Here is a 25,442-nt window from a genome sequence, read left to right on the forward strand (position 1 = left end):
CCCCAGCCAGAAAGAAACCACACACCAGTGTGGTGCATCATTTGTGACAACTTGGGAAATCAAAGTATAACGTCGGAATTGCACGTGGCAGTTTAGAATTGTTAGATTTATTGAACCATGGTATGCCACAATGTACGGATTTACTATTTCCTCGTGGAACTTACTATCACCTAACAGAGACCATATCATGTAATTGCCAGAGCATCAAGCCTCTGAGAGCACAAATAAGCCTCACCTGGGACCTCCACCCACACCTGTGAGACCAGGAACCCTATTTAAGCCCAGGCCTTGGCCCCAACTCCCTCCTAAGCTGTGTGGCAGCAGCACTGGATGCTGATGGAGCTGCAGCCCTGCCTGTTTCTGGTGTTTCTGGCCTTGCTGCTCCTTGCCCCAGATATCACCTGCAGGGTGACTTCCCAGGTTGGCCTTAGCACTGCCTGGTGGCTTGGGATGAGCGCTGATCCTCACCTGTGGGCTGACCTCCTGGCTTGTCTTCAGACCTGCCTCATGGTGCTTGGACCCAGCTATCACCTCTGCGTCTGTCCTGTTTGCCTTCTTTGGATGCTGTGGGATGACCCTTCAGCTGGTGAAGCCCCTGCTCTGCTTGCTGTGGTTGCTCTTGTCTCCACGCCCCTCAGGGAGCTGCTGACTCTTGCTGTTTCCTGACGCAGCAGGTAAAAATGCCGTGAGCACATTAGTTGTGTTTAAGTGGAAATGGTTACTGGAAACAGATGGGTTGTAACTAAGACAGGTGGCTTTTGTCAACAGCCCCAGATGTGAGAAGAGTTTGGGAAGTGGAGAACTTCAGCCCCAGAGCCCTTTAGACAAAACATATTCCCTCTAGTCTTGGCATTATGGGTTAAAAGCCTTATAGGACAGATACTCCAAGTTGCTGAGTCAGACAGGTGTTAGAGGCAACACCTGAGTTCTGTTGCATGTGTAAAGGGAAAGAATGTTGTTCCTCTTTGGAATGTGGCAAAGATGAAGAAAACTGATCAGAAGCAAAAAGTAAAAATAGGATTCGGAAAAAAGTCATTGCTTAGAGGCAAAAGAATCCGGGCAGTCCAGAAAAGCTTGGAACTCAGCTCAGAAATGCTGTAGATTGGCAAACCTGCAGCTTTTGATTGTGCTTAAGATAGTTAATGTTGCAAAATTTAGCTAGGGAATAGCGTCTTTATTTTGATAGTTCTCACGTTGGTCCTCATCCCTTCTCATCAACTCCACTGCTTTCAGAGCCAGTTTTATTCCCAAGCCAAAGCATCTGTTCTGCCTTTCCTTGTGCGGTCTGTCCACGAACCCTCCGTCTGAGGCTTCAGCACTGACTTAAGCCTTAGCTCAAACCCACTGCTTCCCCTCTGGATCTTCTCTTCCCAGGGGTTTTGCATCTCTTATGCCCAGGCAGAGAGGTGACTGAAACTTGGTCACACCTCTAGACTGAAGATGGCCCCAGGAGCTCTGAACTCCTTTACCTTTGTGGCTCAGCAATGAGCTGAGGAGCAGGAGGAATGGATGTCAGGAACAGCTCTGTGTTTGCTCCCCTCTACCTTTAGAGGCAGAGGTTTGAAGGATGGATGCATCTGGGCGTAGCTGGAGAGCTGCCACATAGCCCAGACAGCAGGACAGCTGCTAAATGCACAACTGTCCCAGGATCAAGGCTGGAGCTCCCTGGGGATGGTTCCAGTCCCAGCTGAAATCTTAATGTTTGGTAACAGTTGGCAGGCCTGTAGAATAAATTACTCACTTGATTAAAAACAATTAAAAATTCCAGCCCACATCCAACCCAACATTCACGCTCCTTACATGGTGGTTCACTTCAAGGGCCACTATTTATTTTCTGACACTCAAAATTCCAGTTTGGGATGGAGGAAGAGATTTTGAAAAATTACCTGTACAGAAGTGCCTGTCATGGGGGAACTCAACACTACAATTTCTCATATTTTGTTTTCAGTCAGTTTTGAGCAGGGCTTTTGTTGCTTGTAGTTGCATTTTGCTTATCCTCAAATGCTATGAGCATGGTTTGGGAGTCTGGGTTTTATGGCTCAATTATTTTACTAAGAAACAACTAGAACAGTGTTGATGTTTTTCCTTTGGTAAGGAAAAAGGCGAGTAAATTTTCCAATTATCAAGGCAATGCAGCACTTGGTGTATATCATTATGAAGCTGTTAACAAAAATGCTACATTTTCATTAGCTAAAAGGCTATTTATCCCTAATGAGTTCTTAAAGACCAAGGGCAAAATTCTGCTTTTGGTTACACCAGTGTAAATCTGTAACCCATTTGAGTGCCTCTGGATTTATACGGGTGTCAATGGAAGCAGAATTTGGCCTGAATGCTCTTGGATTTGACTTTGTAATCTGTTTCCACTTTAAGAAAGCCATTATTCACTAGTAAGGACCAATCAATAACAGTAATACTGGGGGGAGGAGGGGGGGAGGAGGAGAAATCAGACTTCTTTTTATCCCATTATGGATACTTGAGAAAACAATACATCTATTGAAATATAAAATACAGCCTAAAATGTGTAAAACAAATTTCAAGACTGCTTTGCAGCCTGGATGCTCATCAGCATCTACATCTAAATGACAAACAGAAATTGAAGCTGACCAGTTCCTACAGCTTCCCTTTTAAAATACTGCAAACTAGCAAGCACTTGACCAACAGCAGGAAAAGAGCTGGGGTTAATAAGGGCTTACTGAAGTGCAGCCTACTGCAGCAACATGTCAAAGGTGAAAAACACCTTAGTACGATATCCAGTCTCTCAATCAAATGTGAGAGAGTTAATTTAGTCATTTATTCCAGCCTTTAAATGGGAGATGGCTTAAATTTGGTGAGTTTTCTATTGGCTTCAGAGAGGCAGATCTTACAAGGAATCTACTGAATTGATTGTATGTAACAGATGTATATAATAAAGCATATTATAGGTGTATGAGGGCCTTACAGGTCGTAACATGTCCATTAAGGTCAAATATACTACAACAATGATGTTTATATGACTGATACCTTTAAATATATATTTATATATATGTGTCAAGATTTAAAGCCTTTAGAGCTGCAAAGGTAACACCTGTAAAAACCCAATGGAAGATAATATTAAAGATCTGGAACAAACATGAGCTGTGAGATTGGTCCCATTGTAACGTTTTAACAAAGCCTGACAACTAGATTTAATAAGTCAAAGCATTAAAGAGAAGCTGCAATGGCCAAGACGTTCAAAATCCATAAAACAATTAATTTTTCTATGTTGTGAACACTGTCACATCCACATTTGTTAGGAACTTGCTGCTGCTGACTGTAGAGATTATTTAAACTGAAGACATTTGACTACCCAGGTTGCATTTTTGGGCATGGACGACTTTTGCAAAGAGCAATGCAACCTTTCCTCTCCCAGCCTGACCTCCTTTGAATGAACCTAGTAGGTCTGCTCCTTCTATCAAGCTTTGAAGGCAGAGATGAGTTCTGTTCCCTACACTGCTTCCTTGTACAGTAGTAGTACTAAGTGTAACCAGGAAGTATTATAAGTTCTTGCCCCAGTTTTTCATAAACAAGAGATTGTTGCTAATGCGTACTCTTCCTATCTTCTGTGATTGATTCCTTTATTCCTTTCATCTACTTTCATCTCTGAAAGTATTTGCCATCAGTAAACTAATGTAAATATAATTAAATACGAAACAGAAGGCTGATGCCTTGTACTGGGTGAGTTATTACCCAGGAAAAATATTATAATCATGAATTAAACAATGTTTACTGTAAAAGTAGAAGCATGCAGCTACATAAACATTTTGCAGGATTAGAAAAAGTATTTCTCTTTTCTTTACTTAGATGCATTCAACTCTATAATCCTACAATCTACTAAACCCTGGAGAGTAAATAAAAGTGGAGTCACTGAGGGCTGGCATTAAATCACATTGTATGACAGGCAGCTACAAGTGAAATATTAACTTACAAAGAAACCTAGCATTTAGGAATCAGTGGGTCCAGTCTAAATATTTGTATGGAACTGATGGAAAAACCTTTTCAAGTATGGGAGCTTCTCTCAGCTCAATCACAGCATTTCAAGATTGTGTCCCAGCATCTTCCTTCCAAAACATTGCCTTCTCGTGATCAAAAAGAACAAAAAGTTACATGCAAATAGCAAGGGACCAATACCATGATATCACTAAACACTCTTTGGTCCCTGTCAGCATCAATCAGCTCTGCAGTGTAACACTTGCATTTTCATCTTTTTTGGAGGAAAAGAGGCAATTAGATCACTGCTGCTGGACTGGAGCACAACCAAAGGAACTGATTTTCTGGGGTTATGCATCGAGTCTGTGGCAAAGCAATGAAATTAACCTAAGACTCTTAGGCATAGTCCCTGGCCTCTGACCTATTTGTTCATCCACTTTGGGATTAAAGGGGGAGAGAGGTCTACTCCTCTGATAGTCTCTAGAGGAGAAAAAAGAAACCCAGTTCATGAAGGATTTTATTGTGGTTTGTTACTGGACGCTTTATCTGCACTGCAGCATACATCTTAATCTGTCATGTTTTCAGTCTTTGTTCAAGTTCTCCATTTTGTTTGTTTCCACCTGTTTGTTTCTCCATTAATACCTATTGCCACTACTTCTGCCTTCCGAGCTTCCTCCTGTTTTCTATTTCCTCTCTTGTCTCTCTTTCAGCATTCTCATCACATCTTTGTATGGCATCTCGCTGTTGCAGAAGTGCAGAAACTGTGTGCCTACTGCTCATGTGCAGAATGTACAACTGGGTACCTACTACTGATGTGTAAAATACACAAAGGATAAGACCAACCCAACTCTCCTTTGCATCTTGGATTTCTGAGTGAGGGATAAGTAAGGATTGTAGTGAAAAACACAGGTTCAGTGCTCTAAGGAGAATGACTACTTCAAAGCCATAGGGCATAAAGCTCAAGCCTTAATTGTTTCCAGGTTGTAATGAATATGAATATCATAGCAAGCTAGCAGATTCTCTTTAGAGAGCATAAGTGAAGAGCCAGCCATGAAAGATAGTCCCTGAATGTGCTACTGAGGACCTTATAAGTTAGCAAAAGCACTTTAAGATCAATATAAAATGTCAATCATAAAAACAGATTTCAGAAGCACACTTGTGCCTGATGTGAGAAGTGAAAATTGGAATCAAACCACTGAATTAATTGTTATTTAAGACTTAGAAGAAGCCTTGGTCCCTAGGCCTCTCAAATCAGACTAGTACAATAAACACTCAGTTCCACACACAGTTTGTCTTCCTTCTCCGTTTCAACTTCCAAGATTCATCTGATCTTTAAAGAGTGCTCATTTCCTCATCTCTAACCTTAAAGAACTTGCACCAGTTCTATATGGGCTTCTGAATGTCCTCACAGCTCTATCAATCATGGAGACCTGTTCCAAAGCATCATCCCAATTCCTTTTAGTTTTGTCTTTTTATACTTACTTTCCCATTAGTCTACTGACCGCATTAAAAAGCAGGCTCTGCTGACAACACCCCCTACAGCAGTCCACAAAATGAAACCTCCTATTTCCCACAAGGATCCTAATACATTTACTTTAAAATTTCAGGGGGAAGCTGAATCCTATTATTGATACACCACTGATTTATATAAGGAAGGCTCAACACCCAGATATAATTTATCTTGGCCTAGTGTTTAGAAAATGAAGCATTCAATACTGCATCCTTTGACAAATGTATATAGGCACTGGATCCCAGAGGTAGCTCTAACAAATAGTTTTATTCTTGCATCTTTCTGGAAATGCCTAAAACTTGTAGCTTCACAGAATTGTTTTTGTCGGTGTGTGCAAAGTAGTCTCAGCTTTTGGAGAGAAGAATTTAAAAAAGCCACTAACCCTCAAGCTCAACAGCTGCAGAGCTCATTTACTTTAAAACAAAATAATTAAAAGAAAAACACTAACCACAAAGACTTCACCTGTGGAGTCAAGCAGCCTGATTGAATTTATTCCAGGAAATCTTACAGCAGTAGGGAGAAAAATGCACATTAAAGCTAGGGTTTCCCTTCTAAATGAATATTCTACCAAGAAGCAGCAATCTATTTGCTTTGGATGCAGTCATGTGTCTAATCTTACCACAAATACTGTATGACTGTGTTAGACTTATTTAATGGCAACTCAATAAATAAAGTTTGAAAAGTGCCTTGACTTGCGGTATCAGCTCTGCTGCCATGTGGAGTCAAAATGCTTGCTGGAGCTGAGGGTGCAGGGCAAAGTCCCAGAGCTGTGTCCCTGCCTAAAAAACATGCTATTAACAGCTGAAACTTGGGTCCTGCCTTCCTGAAGTGGCTTGTGTTGAGCTGGGAGAAGGAGACTAGCACAAATTTTTATGTAGCAGGAGGCAACTTGTGAGTTGTTTATGAAATGCAGACAGAAGCACTGGGATTGCCATTAGGAGGCTGACATTTACTGCTGGAAGTGCTCTGTGTTACCATGGCACTCAGGGTGCTTGGGGCACCGCAGCAGCTGTGCGCACACATCCATCAGAGGACTGATGGCATCTGAGCCTTAAAGGCTAGTTGTTCTTAGCCCAACAGCCAGGCGGTAGGTTGCTTGCCCATATTCTGTGGCACCTGAAGGATGGCTTCACCCTTCCCTTGCTTCCCCATAGGATTGTCCAGCAGGTAGCTATAACCACCAGTAGACACCACACAGAAGTGGTTACAGCCATGGCAAAACACTGCCCTAAGAGAACCAGCCTTGCCTGTGCCTTTTCCCAGCTACTGCTGAGCTGCATGTGATGAACACGGTTAGCTTTCCCAGAGACCTTACATCCTGTACAAATCTGCTTGCTGGCAGTGAGTGAACTGGGCTCAAATGATATAAAAGTACATCACGTTATCAGTCCAGAGAACAAGACCGGGCTCAGGAATGGAAGCTCAGCTTACTGTGCAGGACGGGGATGCCTCTAGCCACCTGGCTGGCTGGGAAGTGCTGCTGCCCTCTGCCTTGGCGTTATCACCGAGATCTCCAGACAGCCTCTTTGCACCGCTGTGGAGGTGACGTCACGATATCAAAATTAAATGAGACTATTTAAATGCAAGACTACGGTGGCGTTAGTACGATGTGAAAATGAAACAAACTCAATGTAACCCCACAGGGAGCAAGTTACAGTGTGAGAGAGAAATAAAACAATGTAAATGCATGTTACGCCGGCCTTAAAGAGCCCACCGAGGCCAGGGCCTGTTGCTGAATTTGTTTGGGCGTTCAGATTAATCTGTGTCATATATCTTGAGCTGGACGCGTTGTTTTACTGAATAGCTATTAACTAAAATTAACATGCAGGAAAGTATGTTAGTGCTCAGGCAGGGTTCGACCTAAGCTGCAAAAGGCAAAGACACCCTAGAAGCCTGGCAGCTCATTGCTAAGCGGGGAACGCTACTGAAACAGCTCCCTGATACAGTGCCCCACAACAAGGAATATTCTAGCACACTCGCAGAGAGGCCTTGACTCATTTTTCAGAAACTCAAATGCAAAACCAATAATGATACAGTAATGCAGGCGGCCAGTCTGAATAGAGGCCATGTGGGTAGGGACAGGTAAGTGACAATGCAGCGTCATCTGCACGTGTTTAAAGGGTGAGAACAGATGATTTTCATCATCAGGAGATGAAAACACTGAACTGCGTCATCTGCCCCTGTTCTCCCCACATCACTTCCCCCCCAAAAAAGCCCTTGAAGATCCACAACAGTTATGGTCGCAAATGATTATCCTGACCATAACTGATGCAGGTGCAGAGTAAGGACTAGAAAACGGTGCAAGTGAATGTATAAGCAGACCTAGGAAAAAGATGCAAATTCTTATCTTTCAGGCAGCAAGAATGGGGAAGGAAAAAAACAAACCAAAACCAAATGAAACTGTAGAAGCCCCAGCCTGTAACTCATACCATTGTTTTGTACCTGAATCAGCTTGATAAAACATTCTGGAGCAGGGGGCAGTTCCGTAGCCAGGTAATGCAGCTTTCTTAGCATTTGTCTGTTGCACCTGCACATTGCCTACACCTTACCCCCAGTCAGTGAAATGATTCCCCTGCCTTCACTGCAGCTCTTGTAAAGAAACAAAGCAAACGAGACGATTCCAAAACCAGGGCATTGAAGCGATTGCCCGTGTTTTCAGAGATCACTACAAAATGAATACTAAAATTTAAAGCTACTGTGCTGCAGGCTGGTGCCTACTGTCTAACTCTAAGAGACCCAGACTTTCCAATTCCATGCCTACTTCTCAGGCCTGGCACCTCCACCCTTTCTAACCGGCCAGGCCAGCGAGCAGGTACAGCCAATTTCCAAGCCATCAAAGGATCGGACTGGGGGAAGATTCTGATCTCTGGGTGCGTGACAGTTACAAATGGTCTGTGCAGGCCCTGTGACAGGCTGTTCACTTGGTAACTGATGAGCTGGTGTCCCGGAGAGCAGAGCCTATGTATTTAGCAAATGACAGAACTGCTATGTTGATCGAATCTATGTGGATCGTAAAGAAAAGCAAATACAGGCTTTACACTAAATGCCCATGATGGATAGATTCATCTTGCTGCATGCTACTCTGATTCCAATGTATTCATTCCAACTACACATGTAATTCAAAATTTTCCTTGAATTTATTTGTGTTTACAGGAACTCTAAAGCACTGCGCTTCCAAGTGTTTGCAAATGACAAAGTACTGTACTCCGCTCCAGGGAAGGATTTGAGTCCATATCCTGAATTAAGTCTGGAGCACACTCTTGCTAGCTGCGATAAATAAAGAATAGGCTTTGATTTGTCTGTGTGACAGTGTAAATCAAAGGAAGCAGAGAGAACAAACCCAGGAATCTATGAAATGAGACGAGGAGGGGTGGAAAAGGTGGTTCTGTTTCTCCCACAAAGCTTTGGCCAAAATCTAATTGGCTCTGAAAGAACAAAAAGTGCAAACTTCTCACCTGCAGGGACCTCAGGCACTTCATGTCCCACAGGCAGTGTGTAAATCCACGTTTCACTGACAGAATTGGTCACAATACTGAGGTTTAAAAAGCATTATTTGTACTAAAGGAAAGAATTCTGCAAGATTAAGTTTCCTAGGTGACCATTTTGGGGTCTTTGAAGCCCACATGTGGGGAGTGGGAGGCACAGATGGAGACTCCCTTTTTTTAAACTCCTTCCTTTCTGTAAGTCATGGACACCTTTATGAGGTACATTTACATCAGATTCTCTGAAGTCTCAGGAAGCCTGAGCAAGCTGTAGATTTGCCAGTCTATGCATATATATAGAGATTCTCTATTTAACATGTTTTAAGAAGCAAAATATGGTAATGAAATTGTCTCAATATCAACAGTTTATTTGTTGCACCTTTTGTCATACTTTTTCACTGGGTTAGTCTGATGGACTGGAGAAGGCACATGAAAACATGATCTCATTGAGCCCATAACATAAAAAATAGGATTTTTAAACGTTAGCATTTTAAACTGACAAAGAGGCAGAGTAGCCATATCTGAAAATATGGAAGTGCTCCAATCTGCCTCCAAGACGGGTTTCAAAATTCAGATTTTTACACACCAACCTGCCCATCAGCCCCATGACCTGGCAAAGGTCATTCTTTGCTGGATGAGTTTCCTGACCTTCTAAAGGCAGGTGAATCGAGTTCAATAAGCAGCTTCAACAGCAACCCTTTCATCTCTGACCTCCAGGCTGGATTACTGCAACTCATTAGGCTGTTCCAGTGAAACATGCTAATAGATTGCGCATTAAGAGCCACTGATGTATCAGCACCTGGGGTGAAAGTTTCTATGGGAAGAGTTCAAGGTGCCATGCATTACTTGCAGCCACAGCTGTACTCCATGGGTTAAGCCACTTCATCTCACCAAGGCTCGAAGCTGTCAAAGCTTTTCGTATTATTTTAAGGGAGACAGAAAGGAGCAGTAGCTAGAGAGGCCATCTAGATTTATCCCTACGCTCTTTCGCAAGCAACCAAGTTTAAAGGACAAAAGCAAGTAAGATGCAAAGAGAAGGTCAGAAGGAAGAAGCTTTTGCAAAGCCTTAGAGGCAGCCAGATCACAGAGCAGCTCTGTCAGGTGTCACAGGGGAAGAACTCTGCTTATGACTTCTACAGGAGAGGCTTGCATGCCTGCGTCTCACTGCTGTTGTTCCAGGCAGCAGACCCAAGCAGTCTATAAAAATGACACCAAGCCCACATGCTGTAAGGAGCATCTTACTGATATAGGTGAATTTGTAAATCATTATCGTAAAGTGCTTCTAAAGCATCTAAGGATGCCTTTTAGTTGGTGCACAAGCAAAACTGGTGCAAATTATTGTTTCTTTTCCCCTCTAAAATAGTTCTGCTTTTATTAAAGGATCTTGATGTGCCCACTCAGACCATCAGCACCATAGCCCCTCACACCCACGCCCAACAGCTGTGCTGGCAGAAGCTGGTACTGAGCTACAGCCTGATGCCAAAGCAGTGGCAGTAAAAGGCAAAGTTGCTTAAAGACCCCTGAATGTGCTATACCCCTAGAAACCAATCACAGTGTCAGTGCACTTTACGTTCTGAGCACTTCATTTTGCTGATGTTGTGCTCATTTTATTAGCTGACCTTAGTATTCTCATCAAAATTAAGGTTCTCCTTCTTGAAGCCATAGATGTATCGGCTTATCATAATCATCAAGATGGCTGTGTGTCCTGTGATGCCTCTTTGACACATATGTCCCACAGGAACTAGGAAGCATTAAACAATGAAACTGAAAGTCCAACATGAATAGATGGCGATCTCTTCAGGGACAACCTGATAGACTGGGACCTGCTGACAGAGAAAAATCAAGACATCCACAGGTCTCAATGGCTTCTACAGCCATGATCTTTTGCAATACTGACCACAAAGATAAGGAGAGATCTGCATATCAAAGGCTAGCTGGCATCAAAAATAGAGTTGTTTGCTACAATGAAAACAGACCAAACAACCATGAGAAAATGAAGATGGGGCACATTTAAATACTGCACCCTGAGAAAGCCATGAGAAGTTCTCCAGTAGCACACAGGGACAGTTGAAACACAGATGTTACAACAATTATGCCCCCAAACTCCTCCAGTCATTAAAACTGTAGCCAAGGCAGGACAGAGCTCTATCAGAGGTGTGGGTATAGAAGATGCAGGATCAGCAGCATTCATGACCACAGTTGCTGCTAAAGATACGCTGGTACTCCTGGCACAGCCTCTGGATATACTCACCCGAGCTTCAGCTGAAATGTAAGAGCTTGCCTTTTTAATGCCCCGGGGTCACAATACCCCGTGCTGTCCAGGACCGCATCTATCAGAGTTATTCACAGCGATGAAGACAGAAAGCACTAAAACCTTCTGCAGACTTACCTGAACCCTGGCCTAAGGATCAGCACGTGATCAAATTGTGCCACCATGCACCAAACCCTGAATGAATGTGCAGTTTACAAGTCCTGAGGAATACCTGAGATCTCTTATTCTGACACAGCAGCAGCAATGGGTGAGTTTCTTCATATTGCTTAAAAAATAAGACACGGCATTTGGGGACAAACTAGCTTCCTTGTCACCAAATGATCATCATTAACTTAACCACCATCATTACAGCTGAACTTTCCAGCCCAGCCAAATGGAGTCAGTCAATTCCTTCTGTGTACTTTTTTTTTTGGTTGTTTTCCTTCCTCTGTGGCTAATTATTGAGCATTTTTCCTAAGCCCTAATTCATGCCTCCTTCCTGCTTACTGAAGCTAAAATGTCATCTGTGCAGGAGCTCATAATCAGCTGATTCTGACAAGCAGAGGACAAAGTACAAAAGGAAGAATATTGTTTTAAGGAGGGAGAAATCCAAATCTAACTACTGGGACTTTTGCCAGGGATTTCAACAAACAGAATAGAGGCCTCACTGCTGACAGTGAAAATTGGACCTTGTTGCTTTTCAAGGATTTTGGCTCCTTCTAGCCTATAGACTGAAAAAATGGTGAAATACAAGGCAGGTACCCTCCTCTGTGTTAGCAAAGTAATGGGAGGTTGGTATAGCAAAGCAGAAAAAAAAAATGCCAAATACAGTGTTAGCAAATTATTCCTAAAGCAGTCAGAACCCCAGCTGTTTTGTTAAGTGCTTAAAGAATACACAGAAACCTCCTCCAGGCTCAGAAACTGAAGACAATCTTCTACCTGCCAGTCTCCAAAACCCAGCTGACACACATTCAGCTCCTCCGACTGTAAACATTTCTGGTATCCAGGTAAAAAGGGCCGAAAGCCTTCCACAGAACAACGTAAGATTCACTAGCGAACAAGGACAATGTTTCAAGTTTACTCCAGGGAACAGTCGTTGCTGTTAACACCGAAAGGGAAAATCACCTCAGTAATTTACCAAAGCCAGACTAAAAATGAAGGCATTGCAACGCGGCAGTTTCAGGATTCACTCAGGCAGCCCAACTGCCACCTTGTGGCTAACAAATCATCCTGCTGCAACTCTGCTACATTATTCCTTCCTCATTTACTCCTTCATTATTTATTCCATACACATATAGAATAAATCTCAAGACAACATACCCTAGGCACAATAAATACCTCTGATTCTCTAGAGTCCAAATATACAATATAGATCAATGTTGTTAGAAGGGAAAAGGAGATAAATTCAATTACCTCAAGCCTTACATTGCAGAGACCTGTATGTGGGGAAGCATCTGGGTTGGCATAAGATTCATAAAATCATCTATATTCTGGTACTATTCTGTGCAGGCTGATCTGACAAAGGAAACCAACTTCAACAACTTATTTCATTTGACAATTGGGTCAAATACCCAATTCTCTATGTAATTCTAGAGAATTTAAAAAGAAGAAACCCACCAATTTTCGAGGAGATTCTTGCATCTGTTGTGGCCCTTTCAATTAACCTCAACAGCTGTTTGAAAAGATCTAGTAGTCTTTGAGGCTATGAAGAATCTGCAAGGAAATGTGCACAAGAATTTTGGAGCTTCCTATAAGTTCATTAGGTTTTCAGTCCATTTAGCACTTTTCAGTATCTTCTGTTACTGATGCACGTATTACCTTACACCTTTTTTCACACTGACTTGATGCTCAAATTTTGGTTTTGCCACCAAATGAATTTTCTACATTGCAGAAAAGTTCAGCATGGTATGAGTCTAAGAGAAACAGGAGGGTCCCAAGCATGGTGTCACTAACAAAGAAGAAAACCACCACCTTTTATCACCTTCATGGAACTCACCTTGAAGAACGGTCTTTGTACCTTCCATTAGAAACAAAAGACAGAACGACCAAAAGGCTGCAGCATGTTCCAACACACTTACCACACACACATCTTTCCATGAACATCTACATGCCATTGAAAGCTGAAGGAAAAAGTAGTAAGTCCAATCATAAAGCACATGTCACAAGCCATTTTTTTTTTCCCCACTTCCATTAGTTAAATCAGAGGTTCTTAGTATCTGTGCCTCCCCTACCTTTCCACAGGAAGGCAGCAGCAAAATGCTGCAGATTCCAAGTCATTATTATAATTATTATGATCTTTATCCGCTCCCTACAGTTCCAACTGGAACTGCTATTCCAAACTGTGTGGGGTGGTTTGCTCTGAAACAGGTGTCTTCAGCTGAAGATCTGTAAGCTGAATTCCACAAAATAAACATGTTTAGTGTGGGCCTGGGGTGCTGTCAGCCAGTAGCGTTTTTAGCAAATGAAAATATAGAAGACAACCATAAAAAAAAACAACTTTTTTTTTTTTCAAATGTGTATTTTCACATACATTTTGCTGGTCTCCAACGAGAAGAAAGACTGCACTAAGGACATTATAGAGGTGACTAAGTACATTTAAGGTTTCTATCAACTGTTGTCTCACCAAACGTTGGTTATGATTTGCTAATTAATCTAGTACTTTCAGATTCACATTTTAAATTGAAATATATTAGAAAGCTGTAACAAAAGATTTAGAAACATCATTTTCAGAAGGTGATAGGTATCAACAAATAAGTCCTCAACGTCAAGTCATCAACAAACAAGGCTGCTTGAAAAATGTTTATGTTTAAAATGTAATGAATATTGCACATATCCTGTTCAACAGTTACGCTCTACTCAATGTATTATAATGGAGCTCTACTGAATTACTTTTCTAGTGAATAAATACTGTACACGCTGTACTGTGAAGAGACATCATGTAATGTATACTAATTAAGCCATTATATCTGTAGAGAAGATCATATCTGAAATATCAAATTAGCAGGAATTAAACATCTCAAAGGATTAATGAAATGTTATGGAGCCATTCACTTCCAGGTCAACAGGTTCAATTTCAGCCTAGTTTAATAGTTATAATGAATTTATGTGCTGGAGATAACAATTCTCTGCCTCCATTCATAAATCAGGGTAAGAACTTGTACCAAGAAGAGCAGCCTTTACTCGCACAGCCAGAACGAGGTAGCCAGCAATATTATGCTTGGCCTGTATGTGGCATGGGGCCTTGGGCTCCGTGAGATCAAGTAACGTAGTTAGTGGGTGCCTCCAAAACAAGGAGGCAGCAGTGAGGGACACCAGAGACACTCCGTCAGTTCTCTTTTCTGACAATTGCCACCCCCAGCAATAAAGCTGGGGCAGTTCGCAGGCAGAACATTCAGCTCCTTCTCTTTTATTTGACCTAAGAGTCCCCTCTGCTTATCCTGGTTCTGATCGCAGCAGCCCATGCTGCTTCTAGCAGAGGCACAGGCAGCACAAGGAAAAGATGGGGGGAAGGAAGAATTATAGCCCACTTTCATACAACAGACTGTTACATGGGAAATACTTCCTCAACCAGAAGTACAGAGATACCACCAACACGCTGAAAATAAACTGTGGCAGCCTGCATGATATATGATAAAAGTGTAAAACTTGCAAGATTGTTCTCTTTCAATGACTATAAACAGAATTCGAGAACAAAGAGCATCTAACAGCTGTTTACTTTTCTTTCCTGGCACTTGTGTATTCTGAATAATAATTAAAAAAAAAAAAAGGCAAATATGACAACCCTAAAGTTATATGGAGCCAGTCCAGGACTGCCTTCTATGCACATTCCCCTGCTTGTCATCTCTCTCAACGCTCCCACAACAGTAAATGCATTAAGATCTTTAGTACAATTTGTACTATATACTTAATCTTTCTATGGGAAGCTAGTGAAGTACAGCATGCAGTACTGGCAGTAGAAATGCAGATGCATTTTTACTGATCCATCTAACCTTTTGTCACTTTAGCCACTAATCTCCCTCTTGTATGGTAGGCATCTTTCAAGTACTGAATTCCTTCTAGATCTATTTCTCCTGTAGTATACTAAGTCACCCAACTGCGATGCAAAGATTCTACAGATCATCCAATGCTTGCAATCACCGTTAGTTTACTAAGGTATATATTTTTAAATTACTTTCATAGTAATTTAAAATCATTACATGCTCTCCAATTTTAAAAGTGCAATTTTCACTATGGCTTCTCGAACCAGTGTAAAGCACCATTTATATTTGTTAATTTTTATCTGTTCAAGCAAGAAAAAAGAAAATATTCAATATACGCAGACACAATGTATAGTATTTAATAAGAGTTTAAGAAAAAAGTACCTACTGCGATGCAGATGAGCACAAGGCATTCTTGTGCTGGGCAGTCAAGAGAAGAAGAAAGAAGAAACCCCTCCTAAAGCATTTGAGAAAAATGTTAGGAATAATTTAATACGTAAAGTAAAAACTGAAATTTTCAACATCCTGTTTTGAACAGTAAAACTCTCGTGCTTTAACGCAGAGGGCTAACTCTGTGTTGTGTGTGTACGTGCGTGTTTGCATGTGCACCTGTGTCAGAAGATACCTTTTATTACATCAGCATTGTTGGAAAAAGCACAAAAAAAAGCCCTTTGTTGGTCTAATATAAGCCAATACCTCTCCGTCAAAACCTTGTCTTCCTCATCACCACCACCATGGCTACAAGACTATTTACATACAAATTAAAAAAAAACCTCCCTTGGTGAGCTTTACAATTGCATCTCTGACATTCCAATGCAATACTTAATCCACTTAGAACAGGCAGTAGAAATAAGAAACTTGTGTATTTCTACACTTCATCCTGAATGCTATAAAAACTCTTCTCTGTTCTCCTTAGTCCTAACAGACACAAACATCAAGTCGCGTGTCATGCAGGAGCCCTGGGTAACAAAACAAGCTTTGACACTGGAGCGAGAAAGAGGCAGCAGCACTGGGGTCGTGGTGTTGCTGGATAAACTATAGGGTCCACAGGGAAATCTAAATGGTGTATTTTTCTGTTTACCTTCAGGTGACAATGTCCAAGTGCTTTAACACATCACTGAATGTCTGTTACAAAAACTCCTGTCACTAAGAATAAAAATGGATGGATGAATAATGGTCAGGCTGGACCTTCTGCCTCTTGCCAGTAGGACTGGGCAAAGATTTAAAAACAGCTTGTAAGCAATATGCTGCCAATCTAGACCTATATAATCAGGCCTAGAATCAACATTCACCATTACAGACACATCGACTTACCTCTGAACAGAAGTAAGTTAGGTAGTTGCTGGCATTTCTCCAAGGACCCCCAATTCATTGGCTGAAGTCAGTAAAGAAATTACTCATTTCACAACCTTTTTATCCAACTATATTCACAGACAGCGATGAATAGGTTGTTTTTTCCTTCTTAAAAAACTTGCATTCTGATTAAATTGAATAAATATGATAGTCTGCCCTCCACCACGAATAAAAAAAGAATGTTTCAAAATACAATACACTGTAAAATGTTTTGAATGTCCCCTCCACATAAAATCCCACCATACGTGAAACAGATCTTTGTTTCAATACAAAAGGAGAAACAACAACAACAGAACAGCAGATACATCTCAGCAGATAAAAGAAAGGGATTTCCCTTTTTTGTTTTCAATCTCTGCTGCCTCTTTCTATGTCTTTTTGTAAGATAACATTCAGTAGTTTCATCAGGTGCAAACCAACGATAACTCAGACAGTTGCAAACAAAAATTAACATGCTGGCTATACGAGGTACTCCATCACAGAAGGCAGAGCTTTACCTATCTTGTGCGTGTTGGTCTCCACAGTAAGAACGGTGTGGCTTCAGGAGAGGCTGGAGGGTTTTTTCTTCTTGTGTGGTTGTGGTTTTTGGTTGTGAGTTTTGTTTTGTGCTTTTTTTTTTTTTATATGCACAGCATTAGATGGTGGTTTCCTGCAGAGTAGTCGCCTTCTTGGATAAGGTACAACTGCTAAAGCTGTGCAGTCAAGAAATTGTATTTGTCTGCTACCTAATATACTTCCACATCAGCAATCACTTCTATCCAGACTGATCTATCCAGATCAAGTATCTCTAAAGTAATACTGGCCTCTGATAAGGCACCCTCATAATTTAAAAGATAACACACTTATCCTTGCAAAGCATTCTAGGGCTAAAAATTGTGGTTCTTATAAAATGTTTTTTAGAAGAAAGCCTTCCTTGAAAATAATTTAACTTATTTTTTTAAATTGAACTTTGTGCAACCCTTTCAGGTTGCTTTGAAGAAAAATGTTGAATTAATCCATACCCTCAAATGCCTTAGAAAGGAGAAAAATCCCAGCAGTAAATCCACCTAATTAAGTGGGGGTGTATCTAGCCCATAGGCTATTACTGCATCTCAGCTTAATATTTTTAAACATTCTATATGTGGAACAGGCGGTAAGCTCTCATCATTATTTCTCAAATGAAGCTGAACAGATCTAACCCAAATTACAGCAAGATAAACCAGACAAGTTAAGTGATGAAAATTGTACTTTTTCCTCTGCTTTAGGGACGCTTCTGGCTCATCTGTCCTCTGATCAAGGTGAGCCTGATAAAGCTGAAAATTACACTGTGTGACTGGATTGTACGAGATTATCTTTCCCCTGAGAAGTCATTTATTTTAGTAACCCTTGATGAATAAGAAACTTTCTGCTCCAACATGATGATCTTCTTGTGTGGGCACAACTCCTTATTGCTTTGAGTGAGAGATCACATAAAAGAAACACAGAATATAGGCGGCTAGGTCTTTTTTATGGTTCAAAGACAAATGTGCCCTAAAAGATAGACCCTCAGAGACCACAAGTTTCATAAAATGGAATAATTATCGTCATTAGGTTGTAGGTTTAACTGCAAAAGTTACTGGTATGTCTTCCACTTTTTGAGTGTGAGGAAAATCCAGTTTTGGTTTTGAGAGAGCTTGCTCTGTAGAATTTTGAGTTTCTTGAACTTTAGACGATTCCAGGAGATGTTGCATGTTAAGTTTGAAAATAAGGCGAGGATCAGGTCCAGAAAGAGATGGACAATTGCAGTGCTCTCTTAGTTTAAGAGCCTGTGAATACATAGGAAAACAAATCAAGCTCATTTAAATAGGATAAAAAAAGGTTTCAGACAGTGATTTGGCTTTCCAGTAAGGTCTGCATTTGCATATAAAGCTTAATGAGTATAAAATTGAGTCAGAATTGCTACCGAAAAACTTTTCAACAGAAACCAAGATTTCCTGAGAAGAAATGTATCTTTTAATATGGTAAAACAATGGAAAGAAAATGAAGAATGAAAAATGTTTTCTCGTAGGCAGTCTCCCAAAGAATGGATAATCTAAAAGGTACCTCTTAAATAAGTATGAAGTTCTCAAACTATTTTATGTGCTATTTGTGCACATCAGTAACTTTTTCCTTCTAATTTACATTCATATGTAAATTAAAATGACTGCATACTTCATCAGCTATGTTTCATTATTGAAGTAATTATATATACAGGCATCTGGCTGGAAAGAAAAAAAAAAGAAGGGAAAAATCTTCAGTAATGTAACAGACATTTAACTGTTTGGCAGAGAAATCCAGATGGTTTATCGGTATAGTTAAGGTCCAGTTACACAAGTGATCTCATCTTCAAGAAACATTTGAATACAGAGCTTCCAAGTGTTCTCAGAAAACAGATGTCTCTAGAATATAAGAATCTATCTGGATTAGGAGATTAGCACTAGGAGACAAACTTTAATTAATCCTGCTTACAAAATAACGGAAGTGTCAGAGCTTCCCTTTTACAGATTAGAAAGTAGAGGCACAAAGGAGTCAAAGGATTTCACAGAGAAGCGAAACCCATTAGTACAGGCACATTTCCTCCAGCTTTGTGTTCTGGTCAACAGATCATTCTGCCTTGGAGGCAATCTGAGAAAGGTAATGACACTAGAAGAGTCTTCTCAAAGGCATTTTGGAGCATTGGTATAAAACAGGATAAAGTCAGCTGTTTTAAAGGATGCTTAATTTGGTGTTGTCCTGTTTTAAAGGATGCTTAATTTGGTGTTCATTTTAATGAAGCCAAACTTACTAACTAGTCAATTCAAACAGGCAGGCTTTTTTTAAAGATGGCAATGGGTAGCGCACAAACCAGTTTGATGCAGTACTTTCCAACTGGTCGTACACAGGCCTACCAGTATCCATGGATTCTCCTAGAACACTCGTATAGCCTTACCAAGTAAAGCAAGCTTCTATATATTACACAGAAAACTTTATTTAGAATTTTAGAGGGTTCTACTTTTCCGACGAGAGCTATTTTTTCAAGATTTGCAAATAAAACTAGTCAAAAATTAGCTTGATGTTTAGCACTAATCAATGGCCACAGTGATAGTCACTTTTATGCAAGGTTCACTGTATCTTAGCCTCAATCAACAGCATAACCTAGTGACAGAGTAACATCCAGCTTCACTTTTAATATTTTCATGGGAAAATAAGTTCATGTGTAGAGTTCATTCCATTTCCTTCATAACCATATATTTTAGAAAAGTAATGACCACATCTGTCCTGAGTTGTAGCCAGGTGCCTCCTGCCAGTTCTAGGGACAGCTATGAGAAAGTGTGTCAATTCTGTATGGATTAAAGAGGAGGAAGAAAGCAAGAGGTTTTTATAGCAGTTCCACAGATGCACTGAAAAACAGAGTGGGAAATTTTAGTCTGCTTTATATGCACTAGATTTGGTTGAAATACCAAATCAAATATTCCAATACACCTGTGTGTAAGTATTTGCCCATCACTTTGAAACAATTTAGTACTCTTTCACAGGAGACACTGGGAACATCTTACTACAGCAGACTGTAAAATGGAAAAGCTGAGCTTCTTAAATAATTTCTTTGTATGAGGAGGTACCAAAACATATTTCTCCCTAACTTTAGTACAGCAAACTAATAAGAGTTTCATGTAAATGGCTATAAACAAAGAGAATTTAAAGGCAACAACTGGTTTTGGAAAAAAAAAAAAAAAAAGAAGATGCATTCCAGGAATGTAGGAAGAGTTTTCCCAACTGTTTCTTGTTTAAGTGTAACATTTAAATTACTGCATATGCAAGTCTGGATTAGGCATGCAAATATTCCCCTTGTCAAACTTTTAAAGAACATGAATAAAGCTCTCAGTATTTGTTTTTCTACAAGGTGATCGTCCATGTACTCATCAAGTGTAACTATACCACTGAACGCTCTTCTGCCTCAGTGACCAATTAAATTCTAAAGTGATGTTTTTGACAAACCAAGAGTTTTCTCTTGTTCTCTTACAGAACATAAGCTCCTGCAAGACTACATTAACGTCAGGCAGCATTATTCAAGGCAAATGGAAATATAAAGATTTAGGCTGTATCCTGGAAAGGGCAACATAATCCTCTTTTAAACTAGTTTAGCAATTTTAAATCTCACAGGGGTTTTTGCTATATGGCGCCTGGCTTATTTCCATGGTTTCATTTATCTCAAATACTGAAGTCACAACAGCAAAGGTCCAAAACAATACTTCAGAGTTAACACTTCTACCCTGTGGGTGTCTTTGTTTTCTTGCTATGCATAAAGCTGTCGAAGAGAGAAGGAGGCATCTATTCAACACCATCAACCCACATGCCATTAAAAAGACTGCAGTTATGAGAATGCAAAGCTGTGTTGACGTATCGTCTCACTGTTAAAAACATCTAAGACTAAACATTCTAATGAAGGTAGGCTTTGCATTTATGTATGTATGTATGTATGTTTGTGACTGCTGTGAAATATTCAACCTTATTCAGGTGTTCTTTCCCTGGCTCTGTTGACTACTGCACTTTTCTTTTGTGCCACCAACACTGTAGCATCATTAACGTGCCAATAACTGGCTGAAGACCTTACAATATATTTTTCCTGAAAAATAAAACAGCCAACCATGGTCAGCCACACTGTACTTTCAAAATCATCAGCAACTTCAAATCTTCAAAACTTCAAATAATTTAATATGGCTCAATTAAATTGTTTTCCGTCAGTTTGGGTAAAAAGACGAGTAAAAGCATTCTTAATGAAGCAAATGCATATCAATTTCAGTAAGAAAATGTTTCATCATCTGTATACTGAAGAATGTTCTGAATAAAGACAATGGACAGAACCGAGACAAGGTTAGCTAGAGTGAGTACATTGAGGCACCTGGAAATTAAGAGCACTGTAATGCTATTCTTTTCAGATTAACTTTAAGAAAGAAATATTACTCTTCAGAATAAAGACCACCTAAATGCTTACTGGCTCAGAAGACATCAAATAAGATATCAAAATTACTGCTTGTAAGGTAGCGAAGGTGAAGCTGTTTTTCTTATCAATATAATTGCAGCCGTCTCCTGCAAGGTATTGAAAGGGGGGAAGGCGTAAGAACTAGGGAGGGCTGCCTCACCCTGACGCTTTCAAATAAAACCTAACAGCAAGACAAATACAGGAGAAAAAAAAGTATTTTTTCTCTCTCAGTGCTCATCTTTCACCACTGTCACAGGTAAGCAGGCTAACTGCATCTCGACCCCTTATAATCTTTTGGAGCAAATCCTACCTGTCAGGCTAAAAGTCACCCTCTCAACTCCACAAACAAGGCCAAGGGTTAAAATTCTCTCTGTATAAACTGTAATTACCTCGGCAGAGCTGAATTCTGGTCTGGCCTTGCAACTCTGACAAAAACTAAGGAATAGCACAAGCATGCAGCAAAATAAATAAATAAATCAGAAAAGCTGAGTTGCAAACTGAATTACAATTGGCAGGCATAGAAGACAACAACGGGTTCTACAAATGAAGTAGCAGTACAAAGATGATTAGGAGTGGATAGATTTGTTACTTGATAGAGAAAGAAAAGCAACTGACATATAACGCTAATACTTCCCATCTTCCAGTGATTCTATGGGCACAGGAAATGAAAATCGTGACATAATATTTAAATTTATGGAGAAGATAGAAACATAGGTCAGTATTTTTTGTTATTTTCCGACAAATACTTACATTGATAGGACTTATATTAGTATGCTCTAGTACTAGAACTATCTCAGGTAATCTTCACATCATTAACAAAGGGCAAATATACCATCCCCTTTTTGAAAAGCAAGGGAAAGAAATTAAAAGGAAGTAAAATAAATGTATCTTTAATACCCCAATAGACACCTGAAAGAGAAATAAAGTAAATAACTACCCAAGCAATAGGAAAAACAGTAAACAGCCAACACGGATTTGACAAGAACAAATCTTGCCAAAATAAATTAATTTAGCTTTTTTTTTTTTTTAATGTTAATTGGCCTAGCAGGCAAAAGAGAGCAGTAGAAATGACATGTCCCAACTTAGTAACTGACTCTAGAAATGATTTCAGTACGGTACTTCCACGAGAAAGTGTTGGAAACAGGTGTTAGAGTAAATCAAAAATGGAATCTGAGTGAACAACATGGTGCCAAAAAAGCAAATGTCATGTCAAGATGAATTTTTGTGTCACAGGCAAAGGCTCAGTAGATAACCTTCTGCTTTATTCAGTATTGCTGAGGCTTCAGCTGATGTACAGTGTTCAGTTTGGACAACTTACAAGGAAAAAGGTAGACAAGCTTTAGTGAGTCAGAGAACATTAAAATAAAAAGTTCAGAGATGAACCAGCAGATCCTTTAGCTGCTCTCTGGCTCTATACTTCCATGATTTTTCTCTCCACAACAATGATAAGCTACTGTACTACAACATTATTTCAAGATTTCTTTTTCTGAAAATAAAATGCATAGGGCCTTTGAGCATTTCACCACCTTCCACGTAGGAATTCTAGGAGAATACAGTCTCCTATTTAACAGAGTTATCATTTGGCTGGCATATTCTGTTCTCCTGGTGTACAATCCAAATTGTTCCAGGCAGAGGGGGAAATCCTTTAAAAACATGACAAATCTTTTTCATTTTCTCTATTTCCTTTCCAGGAGAGTGCTATTTTGCAACTGTTTATAGTTCTCTATTTATTAATTCCTTAGTTTAGCTGTAGCTTGCAACTTGTTCAGAAATGCAGATGCAAGATCTTTAAAACTCATTTGATTGCTCCCTGTCTTTTAATTATGTGAAAAGAGAATCCTTGTGATATTGCTGCTTTAATTTACATTTCCTGAGACTGCTAAGTTGCCTCATTGAGACAAGCTATTTCATTACCTGAACAAAAATTTTTCATTTTATATAATCAGAGTTTATTGTGAGCTTGATCAGAAATCTGTAGAGAAACATCTTCACATCCTGAGAAGACAGAAAACTTGTCACATATTTTTCCTAGCTATGCTAGCTGGTCTAATAATAGATATTATCTTGTCCTAAAAAAACATGACAGCTTCAAAACCACCTGTATATGAAACACAACATTTATATCAGTATCTTTAATACAAACTGGCCTATTTAATTCACATCTTCAGAGAAAGGGCAATTTCAAAACCAAATACAAATGTAAAAGCCAGCAGAATTTTTTTTCTTTAGGATTCCTGCCTTTGTTCCTTGCTTATGATGGATCTGATGCCGAGTCTAAGTAGTAGTTTCTTCATAGAGAGATAAAAAGGCTCTTTTAGATATCTAGCTTCTCCTCTTGGGCTCTGAACATCTAATGGCCATTAACATACGGTAAACATACAGTTCTAAAATGCTTTAAGTATGTGAATGGTGAAATAAAAAGCTGCTGACGTTGAACAGCAAAGCCCTGGGATTCCCTTCAAACGCCTGAAATTCAGATTCAAGGAGGCAGCTCTCAGTCAAAGGAGAGTAAACACTTCAGATGAGAAGCCTCCAACAACACTTCCACATAACTTCTTTCATTTTTATTCCATTTTTTCCAGTATCAGCCTCGCTTATCTGTCAACCTTTGTTAAAAAGAAGCCTTCAGCCCCTGCTTTCTAAACCTACTCCAAAAAATGTGCAAGGTAGAAGGCAAATGAAAACATCTCAGTCTCTATCATACTTCGGAAGAAAGTTTCCTAGCCTCCACAGCTCTTGTAAGTGAGAGCAGTGATAAACAGATGAAAGGTTACTCCACCTGCTAAACTGCAAGAGATAAGACAAAAATAATAATATGTCTGCTATGACTACACAGTTGCTCATTTATTTAACTTATTTGCTCAGTCCTGGAGTAAAACGCAAGGAGGTATTTATTTCCATGTTATAAGCCAGTCAATAATTGTATAAAAAATAAAGGATTCTGAATATTTTATGTTCAATCTAACTAAAAAAAAGGCTTCAGAAATGTGTATCATTTTCTATTCAGCTGCTCTAAAAATATTGCTCATCAAAATATTCTCACAGCCCGTTTTTGCAAGGTACAGAATTTGTGTATATTAATTTAAAATATTCAGTCTAGCTGTTCTCCAACCTCCTACCCCTTATCTCTGTTTTGATTTATGCTATTATTTAGAATATTTACTGCATTCGTTCTCAAAGGATTCATGAAAATTCTCCTCTTTTCCTCCTTTCAAATCAGTAAACACCTCAACATTTTAGTGCTCTCTCTGCCAATAAATCTTCAACTGTCTTTGCAGCTTAGAACTGAGAAAGATGGTAAGCGACTGGGAATTTAAAGGGGAAAAAAAAAACAAGAAGAAGAAATTGCCAGTTTGTTATACGAAAGGAAATTTCCTTTAGCTTGTTTGCAAAACAATGTCATGAAGCACTCTAATAAACAGCAACTTAAGAAAAATCTAACAAATAAGTAGGCAAAAAAATCATGTTATTTTACTGTAAAAAAAAAAAAGAAAATCTGCTTAAAGAAATAGTAAACATACTAAGATTACTGAACTTGGAACAGTTCTCAAATAAGAGAACTAGCACTTGGTTAACAGCAGAAATTTTTGCTTAATCTACCAGTAAATAATACACCAAATTAAGAGAATCCCCAAGTAGCTATCTACATGGCATTCTTCTGAGGCGCAAACCAAAAGAAATAACAGAACAGACTGCAGATGGATGGGCAATCGCGTGAATTATCTCAATGTCCTTAGAGTGGGGTAAAATTTTCTCCCTAATGTGATGGAACAAATAGAAAGATTTGAAGAAAAAAGCAGGCTGCAAAATCTACAGAGACCTATCATAACCAGGGCTATTAAGAAATCTACTGGGGATCTGACATTCTTCTGAGGCGCTGTTATTCGAGGTGTGTTCAATTCCACATCAGTGGGAGAGACAGGATAGTAGGGAGCATTCTCTAGATGACAGCCTTGGGCTAGCTACCAAA

At 39.7% G+C, this 25,442-nt stretch overlaps 1 protein-coding gene across 4 annotated transcripts in view; it reads right to left on the reverse strand.

The window, feature by feature from the left end:
• The window catches only part of OMA1 (OMA1 zinc metallopeptidase), an 82,665-nt gene that overhangs the window by 45,555 nt on the left and 11,668 nt on the right, over positions 1 to 25,442 (reverse strand). For 2 of the 4 annotated variants that reach the window (XM_067001660.1, XM_013176264.3), the window contains exon 9: positions 20,246 to 25,434. The exons of 1 other annotated variant lie outside the window; for it this stretch is intronic. In XM_067001660.1, the coding sequence (XP_066857761.1) occupies positions 25,192 to 25,434 (243 nt within the window). In that variant the 3' untranslated portion in view covers positions 20,246 to 25,191. Of the gene's footprint in view, positions 1 to 15,500; positions 18,300 to 20,245; positions 25,435 to 25,442 lie in introns of those variants that run through there. One more of the 4 variants, XM_067001661.1, reaches the window with a different exon arrangement.

This window comes from Anser cygnoides, chromosome 8 (genome assembly GCF_040182565.1).
Source record: "Anser cygnoides isolate HZ-2024a breed goose chromosome 8, Taihu_goose_T2T_genome, whole genome shotgun sequence".
Lineage (NCBI taxonomy): Eukaryota > Metazoa > Chordata > Aves > Anseriformes > Anatidae > Anser > Anser cygnoides.